The sequence below is a fragment of the Parambassis ranga genome, chromosome 7 (genome assembly GCF_900634625.1).
Source record: "Parambassis ranga chromosome 7, fParRan2.1, whole genome shotgun sequence".
Classification (NCBI taxonomy): Eukaryota; Metazoa; Chordata; class Actinopteri; family Ambassidae; genus Parambassis; species Parambassis ranga.
This window is the reverse complement of record NC_041028.1, coordinates 18,195,904-18,212,410: the sequence shown is the minus strand read 5'-3', so window position 1 is coordinate 18,212,410 and position 16,507 is coordinate 18,195,904. Positions and strand designations below refer to the sequence as shown.

General features: G+C 41.6%; 1 protein-coding gene across 10 annotated transcripts in view; it reads left to right on the top strand.

Annotated features, from left to right (window-relative positions):
• The window catches only part of myt1b (myelin transcription factor 1b), a 90,078-nt gene extending 78,021 nt beyond the window's left edge, over positions 1-12,057 (top strand). For 4 of the 10 annotated variants that reach the window (XM_028409795.1, XM_028409794.1, XM_028409799.1 and 1 more), the window contains 14 exons: positions 149-265; positions 2,197-2,447; positions 2,887-3,074; positions 4,754-5,011; positions 5,602-5,756; positions 6,162-6,224; positions 6,617-6,685; positions 7,105-7,167; positions 7,457-7,537; positions 8,176-8,397; positions 10,010-10,101; positions 10,213-10,316; positions 10,562-10,705; positions 10,834-12,057. In XM_028409795.1, coding sequence (XP_028265596.1) covers positions 149-265; positions 2,197-2,447; positions 2,887-3,074; positions 4,754-5,011; positions 5,602-5,756; positions 6,162-6,224; positions 6,617-6,685; positions 7,105-7,167; positions 7,457-7,537; positions 8,176-8,397; positions 10,010-10,101; positions 10,213-10,316; positions 10,562-10,705; positions 10,834-10,977 — 1,951 coding nt within the window. In that variant the 3' untranslated portion in view covers positions 10,978-12,057. The remainder of the gene's footprint in view (positions 1-148; positions 266-2,196; positions 2,448-2,886; positions 3,075-4,753; positions 5,012-5,601; positions 5,757-6,161; positions 6,225-6,616; positions 6,686-7,104; positions 7,168-7,456; positions 7,538-8,175; positions 8,398-10,009; positions 10,102-10,212; positions 10,317-10,561; positions 10,706-10,833) is intronic. The other 6 variants (XM_028409796.1, XM_028409800.1, XM_028409803.1 and 3 more) reach the window with 5 other exon arrangements.
• The last annotated feature ends 4,450 nt before the right edge of the window (positions 12,058-16,507 follow it).

Genomic DNA, 16,507 nt, shown 5'->3' with positions numbered 1-16,507 from the left:
CACTTAATACATTAGAGTTTCATTAGAGCATCTAGTAGCAGCAGTGTATTATTTGAGTGTGTTCATTCTCTTTGTGTATATTCATGGATGCTGGACATCAGTGTGATACAGCATATTCATCTACTTTTCCCTGGTTCATCCCTCCCAGTCTTTCTGGTTGCCCCATCGCTGCTGCAGAGAAGCTGTCCAAGGGCCATGATAAGCCACACCTCTCTCAGCCGGGCAGCGAGCACCTCAAAGGAAGTCCCAACGACAGAGTGCTGAGGTGGGTCATTGAAAAAGGATCCCAGCAGTTTAAATTAAAATGGAGTTTAAGTGAAATAAAAGCTTAATACTTTTCATTTTTGGTTAGTATGTTAATAAAAAGGGATCTTTCATCACCTACTGTGCCAGTCATTAGACTGCTTTCTTGATTCTGATTGGTCAATCACTGCATTTTCTACAGTGTTATCTCTGAGAATCAGAATTAGACGTACTTTATTATTCCCAGGGGGAAATTGCTTAAATCATCAGCCAGTATGTGTAACAGCCTGTTGCCATGCACAGTTCTGATTTAGAGCAGTCCGATCATATCAGAATATATATTAATGTAATTATCAAATTGCTAGGATGTGGTGGTCCTGTTGGACCATATATGAATACCAAAAATGATCCACGCTGACATCCAGCTTCCTCATTATCAATTTAAGACTGGGATCAAGAGGTAATTATTGATTACCCATGAGGAAATATGAAGGAATAGGTAGTGTGTTCTATGTAGAGTAAGATAAATTAAGCCTTTTAGTTTTTTTACACTCTGTTTTAGATATTTAACAGTGATAATAATTGATGTATTGAGTCATATTTTTCACTTTAATGTTAATTTCAGAGCCCCATACTGTAAATAAGATGGTGAATGACAAGAACTGAGCTTGTGTGGGCATAGTGACCCTTTCACCTACATAAATGCTATCTCCACCAATCCAACCCCCTCACAGCTGAGTCCTTGTCAAGGTTAGCTGCTTTACTGCTGAGACAATCCCGACCTTGGTTGCCGTGCCCCTCACTGTAGGTGGAGCAGCCCTGTGAATGGCTCAATAATGGCAAGAAAGTCTCAAAGCATCCAGTCTGGCAGGCTTAATCATTACTGTCACCTCGAATGCTAAGATCTCTTCATCTCCATTCATCTCCCCCAACCGTCCAGGCAATGCGATCACGGCCCAAAGAATGATAATTAACAGCAACCAGACACTGGTATTATGCTAAGTCCGCACTCTTCCTCATTGGTATTTTAATTAATAATGCAGCCGATAAGCTAATTATGCAAGTTATAGGGGCATTGCGGGAGGATAGGAAAAAATAATTGCTTTCCTTGAGGAAAACCTCATCAGTGGTCGGACAAAGCATTGAGGATTAAAACATAATAAGACTTGCTTTGTTTTTCTTTCTCAGATTGTTATTTAAATGAGCCTGCTTGTCTGCTGTATGTGTGGCTGAAGAATTCCTCATGCAATCCATGTTCTAATGGAATCCATGTTGCATTAATAAAAAGGAGGAAAAAAATCCTCTGTGATCAGCATTAGAAAGTTTTGTGCGTGGTGTGGCTCTGTGCAATGGTCACCTCGACAGCCGTGTGACCAAAGGCCAGGTCATGTAGCTTATTAATGAGCGTATGGTTGCAGAGCAGAGGCTGTAATATGGGCTTCAGAGGAGGGAAAAGAAGGCGGAGGGGCTGAGGATATAGTGGGCAGGGGGTACAGAAAAAAAAAGATGAGGAAGGTTATTCTTCTCCTCCTGCCACTGTCCTCTCTTTCACCACTTCTTCTTCTTTCCCCCCCACCTTTCCTTCTACCTCTTCCTGGTTTATCGGTGGATTTACGCCAACAGGTCTGACAAAAGCCCAGGCTCTCCAGGAAAACGAGAGGGCTTAAAGCTCATAAATTCCATGCTGTACAACATGCAAATGTGCCCTCTGCTGATAAGAGAGCTTTTAATCCTGCTGCACTCCTGCTAAGTACACCGTTGCCCCTATCTTTACACTCTCTCTCTCTTTCACTCTACCTCTTTCTCTCCTTCTTTTATTCTCATTTTCACCTCTCTGTTTGTTTTTTTGTGCCTATTTTATTGCATCAGTCTCTCTTTTATTTGCCATCTCTCCTCATCAATTCTATTATACTTTCTTTATTTTGTCTCGCCCCTCCAACCCTCCCCTAACAGCCCCGCCCTGACGCCCTCTCCCTCTCCCCCCGACAGGCCCATGTGCTTTGTAAAGCAGCTGGAGGTACCCCAGTACGGCAGCTACAGGCCCAACATGGCACCTTCAACACCTCGCGCCAACCTGGCCAAGGAACTGGAGAAGTACTCCAAGGTGTCCTTCGATTATGCAAGCTTCGACGCTCAAGTGTTCGGGAAGCGTACGCTTGCTCCAAAGATGCCCACCAGCGAAACCTCACCCAAAGCCTTCAAAAGTAAGAGCACAACACCAACTTATAAGTTTGATCTTTTATTTCGACAGTCCATGTTTAAAACAGACTAATTATACACATATAATGTGGCAAAGAGATCCAATATCTACCATTTTTAGCTACCATGTTGCTAAGTCCTGCACCAAACAACTCAATCAACATTACCTTATAGATATAATTGCACTTGTATAGGCACCTTCTATATACACAGCAATTGGATAATTTTCATTTAATATTTGGTCATAATGTTTGGTTTTATTCATGTGGAAACGGACGTTTTACAGCCAGCAGCCTGTTAGTTGTTAGCATCCATTATCTCTCTAATTTTGTTCATCTGTATGTTATCAGTTTGGATTAATTATGAATTAATTATTAATAATAAGTGGCATGTGTGCATTTGCGCACTTTTGTTGTTAAACTACATTTTCCTGTCCTCCTGCAGCTAAGCCCTCATTCCCCAAGTCATCGTCACCCAGCCTCAGTCTCCACGGTTACGGGAAGAGCTCCTCCTTGGCTTACGATTACTCCCACGATGCTGAAGCTGCTCACATGGCTGCCACCGCCATCCTCAACCTGTCCACACGCTGCTGGGAGAAACCTGAGAACCTCAGCACCAAACCCCCGAACAAGGTAAACCATCTATATTTATGAATATACAAGTATAACTGTATATGAAAAGAGTTAAGTATGGTGCATGTGTGTTACCCTATTCTTCTCTCCATAGCAGCTTATTAGCTGATTGTAGTGCAGATGAAACATTGCAGGCCACAGCTGGCGAGATGAGAGGGGATAGCAGTGGGTGTGCCTGCTCGTCTCCTCTCGCTCATTTTTTTTTCTTTCCCCATCAACTCTGCATGAATATATCATCAGGAGGCATTGGCTTACAGCAACAGGATGGTGTTGAGATTCAGTTGCATCACCTCTCCCATCCTCTTTCATCGTTTCATCCCTCCATCCCACACACTTTTCATGTTGTTATTGAATTTGGCTGACTGCCAGTTCCCTGGATTACTTTTCCACCAGGTAGCCTTTTTTCATTATCTGCCGGACGGATCTCCCACTCTCCTTCTCCACCCCCGCTACTCTTTCTTTCATTTTCTTTTCACATCTCCTTTTACTCTCTTTTATCTTCCTCTCTTCCTCCCTTTGTAAGCCTCCATGTCTCTGTCCATACCTCTCTATTTCTCACTCACTTTTCCCTCTCTGTGCACAGGAGGTGTAATTGGAGCAGCACTTTCCCCCATATTGTGATTTTTAAAAGGCTTTTTGCCTCACAGAGGAAAGAAAGTGACTGCTTCATCATTTTTCGATTTCCTGACATGGTTTTAGGAAGAAAAAAGGGAAAATTAATGTCTCCGGCAGCTCAGCAGAGCAAGGTGTTGTTCAGTGAGGCACTGATCCAAGAGCAGGCCTTAGCTGTGTAGATCAACTGGGGACTGATCTGGAATCAGAGTCAGAGCCAGTTCAAATCCAATATTGAAACAGTGGAACACTGAGCTCATCAACCTGGGACATTTCTGGGAACCGTTCCCATTTTCTCTCCTCCTCTGCTAACCCTTTGATTTCTCTGGCCCCTGACCAGCCCATATGAGCGCCATTTTACATGAATACCGAAAACATGGCTCATCTTACTGCTCTGTTTCTGTTCACCTGCCAGCACTATAATAAAGCATGGAGAGATGAAGCACGGCGGTTGGCAACAGACTACATTAGATATCATGACTAACATGCTTAAGCGAGAAAGGTGGTGTTCTGAACTTTGGATGTGTAGCACTGAAAAAAGGTGCATCACACTGCTGTATGACTGTTTAGTTTGACTTCAGGGCAATTTTACAAGCAGGTGGAAAATAAGAAGAAATCCATAATTTCACCACCTTCAGCAAAAAAATCTAGGCAGGATAATGTGTTAAGTTGTAGCACTGCAACAGCTCCATACACACTAAAGTGCGTCATTACTAATAGTCATTTCTATCTGACAATGCTTCATAAGTTAGCCAAGTTACATTTTTACACAGTATTCATATGCATTGAGCTCCAAAGTTTTCAGTATTAAATACCAAAGTGTCCAGTTAACACCCTCAAATATGTTATTTAACTATCCTCTAACTATTTTTAATTATTGCAGAGCTGGCTTCAGCAGCTCTGTGTAGCCTGTTAGCTACTGAACGTACAGCTTAGTGTGAAGAAACATAACAAAGACAGACTGTAATACCTAGAAATACGATTGTTTGAAGTTCAGTAGTTCAATTCAAACTTCACATGTTTTTGTGACTGACATGATTGTAAAAAAATCCAATGCTTTCTCTCAGGAAATGGACATTGAGGTGGACGAGAACGGCACCCTGGACCTTAGTATGAAAAAGCCAATTAAACGAGAGGGCAGTCTGTCCGGCACCAGCCCAGGGGTTCGCTCCCCAGACCCTTCTTCCTCCTCCTCTTCCTCGCTCCATCTCGGTGGAAGCAGCGGGATGACATCACCAAACCTACACGCCTACAAGCAGGAGGACTGGGAGGGACCTCTGGATTACACCAAACCCAACCGCCAAAGGGAGGAGGACATGGACGAGGTTGGTTTGACAGAGCAAAAGTACAACACACAGTGTCTCCTGTGATATTACTCACAAAGGAGATATTGCAGCATAAATAACAACAAAGTTCCCCCAAGCTTTTCAATGAAAAACTCTTAATTGTTTACATCACTTTGTCTTCGTCTAACCCCCGTCCTTATTTCCTGTCCTCTTTTCTTCCTTCTATTATTCATTTATTTCACTAAAATATGAGAGTTACTGTACAGTTGAAACATTGCACTGTGTAACAGAGGTGGTGTGTCAGGTGCATTGCACCATCCTGGATTTGGCATATGCTAATTTTTACTCCTTTGAACTTTTTCAAAAGAAATATAAAGGGCCTTGAATGTTAATTTTTTATGAGGACATTCTGCATTTGGAAACATCACTTGTCTACAACAGAATAAAAGGAGATAGTGCACACTTGTGTCTTGCAAAGTTTTCTTTGCATGTATACAAATATGCAAGAAAGAAAGGATTCATTAAAAAAAACGGCGTCCAAATAATGCCCACATAATAACACGGCAGAACAATTTAAATAACAAAAGGACTGCGGCGGACTTAACAGCGCCTTAAATGTTATTTTTCAGATGGAGCACACTGGTCAGTCCTACGTCTCGTCTGACCCAGAGGACTGCGACATGATGCAGGACTGTCTGGAGGATAGGAAGTACCCAGGAGAGGTCACCACCCCAAGCTTCAAGGTCAAGTTTCAGCCCAAGGATGCCAAGAAAGAGCTGCTCTCGTAAGTAACAACAGCATGCTTACATGATGATGTGTAGTTTATTTTTTGTTTTTTTAATTTTTGCTAGCTTGAGATTAGATCCACAATGAATCACCCATTCAGTGGGCTTTGGTGATCAGATGGTTAAAAACCACCATACATACTGAGAGTGTAACCTATATACAGTACAGTGACCCTATAGGTGGATCTGCCATTCTTTCCCTGTCTGTTCCCTGTATGTATACAGTGAATGTAGCGTGTTGCTGTTTAATATGGATAAAAACCTTCAGGTCAAAACTGCAACAAATGCTTGGAAGCTAATTATGTTCAGCGTGTGTGCAGCCTTCTTAGAGAGTGAATTCCTCACAGTTTAATCAGAGCTGCTGTCTCTCTGCTCTTTGTAACTCTGCACCGTCTGCATCGCAGGTGCCCCACACCTGGCTGTGATGGAAGCGGCCACATCACCGGAAACTACGCATCCCATCGCAGGTATTGCAGACTTATTTGCAGTGTGCTGGCGCTCATACGTAAAATGTTAGCTCTACTCAGACTCTTCCCCTGCTGCACAGAGTCCAAAGCAGGCACACCAAGACTAATTCAAATATTTTATTTGATCCTGACATGCCAGAGGCAATAATGTAGCGTGAGCTTGGGAAGCAAAGACGGTCATTGACTTTGATATGCATCAGTAATTTACTTCTTGCTGTCTGTCCTCTTCTTCCTAAATGACCTTGGTATGCCTTGCATTCTTGATTTCCCTTCACTCACATCTTTCTCTCCTCTCTCCTTTCAATCCCCTCACACCCCTCGCTCCCCCCTCTTTTTTTTTCGCCCCTTCCCTTCCTCTGCCCGTCCTTCGCCTTTTTCTCTTTTTCTCTCAGTCTGTCTGGGTGTCCTCTCGCTGATAAGAGCCTTCGGTCCCTCATGGCGGCCCACGCCCCTGAACTCAAGTATGTCTGCTCTACACCTTCATTGCCTTTTCACTGCCACTTCAGCGCTACTGCTACTGACACCGTCCAGCGCCGACAATGCTTCATTCTGCTGACGTTAACTTATCTTTTGTTGCCGGCTGCTGCCTCTGCATCTGTCATGGTGTTTTTTTTTTCTGCATCTACGCTTGCTTTCACTTCAATCACTTCATGTAAATGTGAAATGAAACTGTATTTCTGAGTTCCTTATGAGACTTCATGGCTCACTATGGACAGAGGGAAGCTGTATTTAAATAGCAAAGAGCCTGAAAAGATTGGATTTTAAGCAAAAAAAAACAAAGCCATCCATTTCTCATTGCACAATTCCATTTCCATGTCTGCATCCACGGTGCTTTTTTCACTCTTCTACATACTAACTACATGCGCTTCTTTTTCCCTAGATGCCCCACTCCAGGATGTGATGGTTCAGGTCACATCACAGGAAACTACGCCTCTCACAGAAGGTACCAAAACACAAATGCACACACACCCACACACACACACACACACACCAAAAACACACAGTCAGTCAGAGAGGCTTAGTGACAGTTCATGTCAGAATAAGACAGGGACCACATACTCACACATTTCCACACTTTGCCACAGTCGCCCATATCAGGTGTCTTTAAGTTGCATTTAGTTGAACGACCTCTGTACAAAATCCTTCTGATGTTCTCTCCCTTTATCAAGCATTCACATCACCAGACCTTTTTTTCAACCCTATGTTATCAACTCCATACTTTCTGTTTTCAGTCTCTCTGGGTGCCCGCGTGCCAAGAAAAGTGGAATTAAAACTCCTACCAAGGACAACCAGGAGGACTCGGAGCTTTTAAAGTTCGTACCGCTCAGAAAGCCATAATGTCTGCTTTTAGCGTGACTGACGGTAAAAGTAAATTGCAATAAAAGACAGAGAGAGAGAAAGAGAGAGAGAGAAAGAGGGAGGAAACGTACTGTGAATCATATGCAGAGGTAGTGACCTGCCCCCGTAATTGAATCAAACAATAAGGCCCCTACTGATGGGAAAATACACTTACTGCAGATACTGATTCTGGATGGTAGAGTATTGCAGAGAACATTGTCAGTAAATAAGAAATACACAGGCTTCATCCTGCATTTGCACACAACTGTTAATATAGCAGCGCTTTGATGACAGCATGAACTTAATAATTTTCGCATCAGCAGTATTATTGACTGTAATAATAATAATAATAATAATAATAATAACAATAATAATAATAATAATAACAATAATAATGTCAATACATTTGGCCTAGTAGAGAAAGTGTATTTCTTTACATGATTATTATAATAATCTAAACTTTCTCTACATTTTATATATTTAGATTCTCCTTGTCTAACCTATCTGCCTTCTGTCTGTATTTTTTTCCCTCCTGCTGTCTGGCTTCACTGCTGCTTCTTCTTCTGTCTCTCCTGCTATTCTCTCCTCTTCCTCTTTCCTCCACTCCCTACAGATGCCCGGTGCCAGGCTGCGACAGCCTGGGCCACATCAGTGGCAAGTACGCCACGCACCGTAGCGCCTACGGGTGTCCACTGGCGGCCCGCAGACAAAAGGAGGGTCTCCTGAATGGTACGCCCTTCAACTGGAAGGCCTTCAAGACAGAGGGGCCCACCTGCCCCACCCCAGGTTGTGACGGCTCCGGACACGCCAACGGAAGCTTCCTTACACACCGCAGGTTGGTTACACGCAGAAAACAATGTTTCGACTGGCTTGATTAGATCAAAACACATTGACATTTTTTACCTTTTAATTTCACTAATTAAAAGCTTTACGTTGTCTGTATTGCACTAATTTAGTGTGTCACAGTTTAAAGTGGCAATAATTTTGCAAGTGACGCCTAACGACTTCAATGACCTGATTGGAGAAACAAGTCCTAATCTTGACACTGGAAATTAAGAGTTAATTGAGAGTTAGATTAAAATATTGATAGCTCTCTCATATCTATGCGTTAAACACAGTGCTACAGCCAATAGTGCAATAGCTTAGACCACAGACTGGATACAGACAGAACATGTAGCCCAGCTCATACAGCACCTGAAAAGCTAAATACTTGGCCTCTTTTGGAGCTCTTTAGCTCTTCCTGTCTTCCTGTCTTGTGCTATGCTGACTCCTGGCTGGGTGTAGTCTCATAAACATGTTTGTTTTAAGTCATATTGTAGAACATTGATATTTAAGAGTACATAATAAATATCTGTTTATGAGGACAGAGTGAGCCAGGCAATATTAGCTACAGTATGTTTAGCTTAAAGACTAGAAGCTCAAAAAAACAGCTAGCCTGTCTCATCTGTCCAAGTTAGGTATTCCAACCAGATCACCAGCTGTATGTGTTTCTATTTGTGCACTGAAAAAAACATTTGAATTCATTTGCTAACACACGTTATATAGCTATAGATATAAAAGTGTATAAAAGTGAGGACAAAATATCTCGTTTACAGGTGCAGCATGTTATTTAGGATTAAATGTTGGAACCAGAGTCTGTGCAGATCAAAAAGGGAAGCCACCATATTGCCATTAAACCCAAATACTCACCATTTGCACTGGGCCAGTAGATTGGCTGTTCCATTGGCTGCTCACCAAGACATTACTTCTTCCTTTTTTAGCCAACAAAAGAACACTTGACTTGAATGATTAAAACTAGCTAAGCCATAAACCGTCTCTGAGAAACATTTATCTGAGGAGCACTTGTAGTTTTTAGTCTGTGTCCAATCCACTAACATGGAGGAGGCTGTGCTTATAACCTGTACTGTAACCAGCCACCAGGGGGCAACGTAGATGTTTTGGCCTCAGTTTTCGGGGAGCTGTTATGACATCCATATTTTTTACATTCAATGGCTCTGGCTGTGTCCGAAATCACTCAGTCACTCCCTACTCCCTATATGGGGAGTTCAGTGTACGTGTGCAGCATATAGTGAACGCATTGTGAAAGCATTTTAGGAGATTTCAGACATTACCTCCCTCATTTTCTGTCGCCGCTTATTGTGTCATTGCTATCAAAAAATTAACATATTGCTAGTTGTAGTGACCATCGGTGGACACTACTTTTCATGATGCATTTAGGACACTATATGGGGTCTATAATTTCTCACACACCCTCAGGAAACAGGAAGTGGAACAGGAATCTGATTTAAACAAACATGTATAATTTGTGAATGGCAATAGCAGCTTGGTGAAATAACAGCACCTTGTATGCATTTAGATGTACTGTCATTATTCTGCTCAGGCCAGAGACAGTAAGAACAATCCAGTGACGTCCCTCTGTGTGTGTGCGTGTGTCGCTCTCTCTCCAGCCTCTCAGGATGCCCCAGAGCCTTGTACGCCAAGAAAAAGGCCAAGTTTCCCACAGAGGACTACCTGAGCACTAAGTTCAAAGCCAGCGATGGTAAGATGTCTGTGGAAAGAAATATCCATCAATCACTGTCTACAATGCACCAAACCCTAGATATATGAAAATAAAATGACTAATTTTTAATGTGTCTGACCTCTCCTGCAGTTTTGGACAACGATGAGGACATCAAGCAGCTCAACAAAGAGATTAACGACCTCAACGAGTCCAACAATGAAATGGAGGCTGACATGGTCAACCTGCAGACTCAGGTGTGTGTTGTTGTAGGGTGCTATGGGAAACTCTATTATTTATTATAGAGTTTTACTGCCGCTCTTTATACTGGACTTTGTATGTGATGGATAGTAGCATGGAGCTAACGTTCAGATAGAAAAGGGCTATAAAAGTTAACAGAGTTACTATTTTCTGTTTGTGCTGTTGTTGTTACTGTTGAAATATTCAAGTCTTTATGCTTTAAGTGGTGTCTTTGTTGAAGCCATGTTGCCATGTGTTGTAGATCTCCTCCATGGAGAAGAACCTGAAGACCATCGAGCACGAGAACAAGATGATCGAGGAGCAGAACGAGGCTCTGTTCATGGAGCTGTCGGGCCTGAGCCGCGCCCTGATCCGCAGCCTGGCTAATATCCGTCTGCCGCACATGGTGAGTGCTTCACTGTCCACACATGCACGCACCAACACAACTTTTTGACTGTTTTCAGGGCAGAACTCAGCCCCCCTGTGCTTTAAGCTGCCCCTCTCAGTTCAGTTTGGTTGTCCTTTGCACCACAGCAGGAGCCAATCACCGAGCAGAACTTCGACAGCTACGTGAGCACCCTGACCGACATGTACACCAACAAGGACTGCTTCCAGAGTCCCGAGAACAAAGCTCTGCTGGAGAGCATCAACAAAGCTGTGAAGGGCATAAAAGTCTGAGGCTCACATGCACCGATGGAGAGAACCCAAACTGTCCTGAAGCGCAGGAAAACGCGTGACAGAGGAGGGAGAGATGGAGCAGACGGAGAGAGGAAGGAGAGATGTTGAAATACTCTACAATATGTTGAAATATGATTCAAAAACAAAAAAGGGAATTCAGGTTATTTAAATAAACGGCAACTTAAAAGAAATCAACCCAGGGAGCACTCTGTCGAAGAAAAAGTGACGCGGACCAAAATCCACACCATGCTGCTGCTGGGATTAAGAGGAAGAAACAGATCCTTCAGTCAGAATGGATGGAAGAGAAGAATAATGTTACCAGGAACTGTATCTGGGGGGGTTTAATATGCTGTATGTTTACCTGTTGTCTCTTTGTGTCCTTAACTGTTTTTGGAGATGGGGGCTACACCGATGAGCGGGCTGATCCTTCTGTTTGTTTTTTTGTTTTTGTTTTTTTGCGCTTGACTTGGAGACAGGAAGCGGAAGAGGACGAGCTGGAACTCTCATTGCTGTCCCGTAGCATTCACTGTGGCAAGCACGTGCATTCACCAGCTCCACGAAAAAGCTCTCTGATCCACACACACACACACACAGACACACACAGTCCAGCAATATGAAGCATGCACTAAACTGAATGTGTGTCATGCTTTTACGTCACCTGAGGAACAACAAATGGGATCCAGGAGCAGTCGGAATCATGTTTTAAAAAGCAGCAGATTAACCCTTTTTTTAACCCCTCTTTTTTTTTAACTGAAATGATAGTATAGTGTGCTCACATTACAAATTCAGTTAGTCATATCAATAGTATTTATCAAAAATAGAACTTGCACTTCATTTCGATGAATAGTTTTGTGGTACATTAATTATTGTTATTATATATGAATTATTTAAACTTGTGAACTTTTAAATTGTAACTTATTGCCATTTATGTTATTTGAGGTTTATTTATTTGAAGCAATCTATTTATTATCTTTGTTTTGTAAAACACACACACACACACACTCGTGGTCAAGAAGCGATTTATTTTAAGAATCTATATAGATAACTGACGAGGCATATTTTGTTTTGGAGTACTTTTTAAGGAGCCTTTTTAAGTGCAGATGTTTTATAACAGACTTAAAAAAAAACTTTTTTTGATAATTTTTTCAACAAATGGAAAAAAAAAGAAATATTTTTTTGGGTTGTTTCTTGTTTTTCTCCCTTTTTTGTTTGTGTTTCTTTTTATGTTTCTGCTATTTCAAACAAAAAATCCACTGCTGAGAAGTTAAAAAAAAAGAAGAAGAAGAAAGTATGTATTTATTATTTATTTAATATGAAAGAAATCGACTGATATGGCTGTATATTTATTTTGTTATTTATGTGCGTGATGTGAGTCTGGTTAGTCTTAAAGATCCACTGCTAATATTTAAATAAAGAAAATCAATACAAATACTGTTTGATTGCTTAGGCGTATACCAGCAGCTGATTGTAAAACAAACAAAAAAAAAGATACGAAAGGTAACCCAACAAAAGCAATCACTATTCTTGTGGCTTTTCCGGTTCTGTGTGAGTGTGAAAGTGTGCGTGTGTGTTTGCTTTTGTCAGGTGAACTGAAAAGAGAAGTTTGAAAAACAAAAAAAAACGTTACCTCTCCCAAGCGCTTTGTAGCGGCCGGCACTGGCTCACCCAAAAAAAAAACCTCTGTGATGTACCATGGCTGCTCAACTAATACTTCTCATCAGTACGATGGTACAGAAATAGAGCTCTATTCCAGCAGTGTTTTATTAGTCTGGATGAATGGGTCTAAAACACACACACATGTTAACGTACAGCGACATATCCAAGGATACTGTAAGGATGGCCTCCTTTGACAAACTTCTATCTAGATAAACATACACACCCTTGTAGCCTTACTCTAGATTTTAATTTTTTGATGCACAAAGTGCCACTGAGAGAAAAAAAAAGAAATAAATAAGAAGAATAGAACTCACTTTCTTTCCTGATTCTTCGCATTTCTGCAATGTAACAATGTCTGGTCCGTGAGAAGACCACGGCATCAAGAGAGTGGTGATTGTTTCAGATGCCTTTATTTCTCTGCCAAGATGGCCATAAGTACACTATATATACATTCTGTATAAATAGATTTTAAAGATGCTATATATATGAATATAAACATACATATATTTTTCCAGTGTAATTGTTGACTTGCTCTTCTTCTTCTCTTGTATTACCTTATCAAAGGATCACTAGCTGTTTAGAAGAGATGTGAGGGGGGCGTTATCAATAGGAGGCAGTTACACCTTATTTAATATCACTAAGACCTGCTCAACTGTGGCTTTAAACATACCACTCAGTCAAGCTGAAAGCGAAGTAGGCATTGTTGATGATACAGTATGATACTGTTGAAGTGTTCCCATATTTATTTTCTTTTCCTTTTCTTGTCTGTCTTTGATCCAGAAATGTCAAAAAAATGGCTGTATGTTGTGCTACTGAATCTCAGAAATGACTGTCAATTTGAAACTAGATGGTTGGCTCTTTGTTCCTATAAGTGTCATGTGAGTTCATGTATAGTTAAAAAAAAAACATAAAAAAGAAGAAAAAAATGCCTCTAAATAATGTTCTGCACATAGTGTTTAGCAACATTGTGCAGTTGTATTGTATTATTAATGGTAAAGGCCTGCTCGCTGTGAGCTCCGTAATGTCCAAACAAGCAAGTAGGAGACTTTTAGTGTAACCTGCCTTTTGAGTGATACGTCGCAGCTGCTGTGGTGTACAGTATGATACCCTATTGTGTAACTCTGATGTCAAAGGCATGTTGTAAATGTGCTTTTAGCCAATGTAGAATGAAACTCCTTTGTGCACTTTCTGAATAACCGTCGAAAAATGCCAGCATTTGAGTCTTGACTTGTGAGAAAACCCACCCCCCTAGATCATGAGACGAGTAGTCCCACCTGTTTGTTTTCTGTTAAAAAACCCGACCTGATAGAAGCATCTGTTTGATTCAGGGGGTTCAAAATGTAAAAGGAGAAAGAAACCGGAAGCGTTACTTTCTTTTTCCAAAAAAGGAAGAAAAGAAAAAAACAACCAAAAGAGATTGACAGGAAGCAGAGTTTGGTTCTCAGGTGACTGTGGGGGAGGAGGGGAGGGGGAGGCTGGGTAGAGTAGGGTTGGGTGGGGGGGCGGTGGTGGTGGTGGTGGTGGTGGTGGGGGGGGGGGGGGGGGGTGCTGAAGCAGAACAGAGCAATGCCATAGGTCAGCCAGTCAGCTGAGGCTAGAGGCAATAGCAGCGGCTGGATGAAGGCCTCGTGTGAAATGAGATGAGTGCGTGGGAGTGGGAAATTGATTTGCCGGGCTACACAATCTCCCCTTTGTTTTAGGAGGAGGCGTTTGTTGCATAAATACTTGTCCATCACTCAAAAGAATGTCAAAAGCTTTTTATGACTTTTAAACCTACCACCCCACCCCTCCTCCTGTTGTTCTTCATGTCTTGTGTAACCTTTCCTCAGGAAAGATAGTTTGGATGCATTTGCTTAACAAAGTAGCGTATACCCCCCCCCCCCTTCCTGTTTTTTTTTTTAAATGCACGAGAATACGACCCAAGAGTGTTAAGACTGTGAATATTCTCCTAACTTATTTGATATGGCATGACCCCTTTTAAACTGCTTGATGAAATTGTCTGCTGAGGTATGTAAATGAATAACACTGAGGCCATGATAGCATAAAACGAAAAAATGTCAGCTGAGGAAGCGAACGCAGCCCGTGGTTGGTTCTGCGCCTACGCACTTGCTTGTACGTTTTCTTATTTACATAAAAGTACTGAGTGATGGAAGTTTATTATTCTAAATAGCCGAAAAAACGAACAACAAACCTGGTCAAGGCTCAGTTTCCCCAAAGCACCTGAGACCAAAATCAGGGAAAAACAAAAAGTCCTTACCAAAATCCAACTGTGTGTCTAAAGATGGAGGAGGTGGGGGGTGGAGGGGGTGGTGACACACACACACACACACACACACAATGTATGGAAAACAAGAGTGGCACTTTTTCATCAAGCTGAGCAAAACCAAAAGACACCCTCCCCCTAAACCTCCCCCCTAACCCCCCTCACCTCCCTGCTGTAGTTCAGAGCTGTGTGGTCTTATCATGTGTGCCTTTCAACACTCCACTCATTTCAGCATAGGGTTTGTTTACACCTGATTCAAATACTATAAGAACACTGGGGTCTGGATCTACATGTCTTACTTTCGGGAGAGTTCCCCTCTGTAACATAAACGTGTCTTTTACACGCAGGCCGAAGACGTTCTGTGACAGAGGTCATCCAAAAAAAACAAAACAACCAGCTGTCTGTCAGGCTAGATAAACTGTGATCTCATTCTGTCGATTCAGGTACCCAACTGCACTGGACAGTTCCCGGCATCGTCATCATTGTTCAACCCTATAGGATAATGCATCAGTGTGCAGGGCATTATTTTGAAACAAGTGGAAGTCTCTGTACATATTTGTATTAAGCAGAAACAGTGTTATTGTTGTTGTATTGAAGACAAGTTGGGAAAAAAGTAAAAAAAAAACCACAAAAATAATAGTTTGTGACAAAGAAAAAAAAACAACATCCACAGCCAAGGGTTGTCCTGCTAGCACATTTTTACAGAGATGAGCTATTTTTACTGGTGATTTTCTAGCCATTGATATTGATATCCTTTTAAAAAAAAAGTACAAAACTTCCAAAATTACAAGCACTTCCACAACAATAGATTGTAGGGTCATTTTTGTTACTTTTGTAGATGTGGTTGTTCCTTTGCTACTGCACCATTTTGTAAAGTGGGACAGGTCTTGGCTGTGTGTCCTCGGGGTCTTATGTTTTTGTTTATGTTTTTATGATTATGATTAATATTATGATTCATATTATTTGGTTTGGGAAGTAAAACACTGTAGATGGGCCGAATTTGTGGCTGTGTGTTTGTGTACTTGTGTACATGTTCCCCTGTTCCTGTGTCAGTGTTATAAAGCAGAGAAGTGATGTCAGTTATTGTGGGGGTATCAACCATTTTAAATGTTCTCTATGAAAAACACAAATAAAGACTCATAGACAAGAATGACTCACACAGTGTGTGTGTGTGTGTACTTGTACAGCTATCTTTCCGAGAACCAGTGTAAGTAAGGAAGTGAGGACGTTTTGTTTTATTTAGGTTAGAGTTAGGGTGAGGTGTTCAGCTGGGATTTTTAAGGTGAAGGTAAAGTGTTGTGTCAATGAATGTCATCACAAAGACGACGTGTGTGTGTTTGTGCAACCTTGTACATTTGTCCATAAAGACACTCTTTCTTAAGGGTTCAAGTGATGTTGTATGTCAGTGAGGGTCCCCACAACAATAGAAACACAAACATAAGTATGAAAACACATCTCTGGTCTTTATAAGGACAAAGGTTTGTCTGAAGCCAAAGGACTTATTGCCTTGTGAGGACATTGAAAGTGTGGCACTTGGGCATCTGCGTCCTGAGTTAGAATTATCCTTCAAAGGATCATATTCATGTTTCAGGTTTCATTTGTGGACAGATG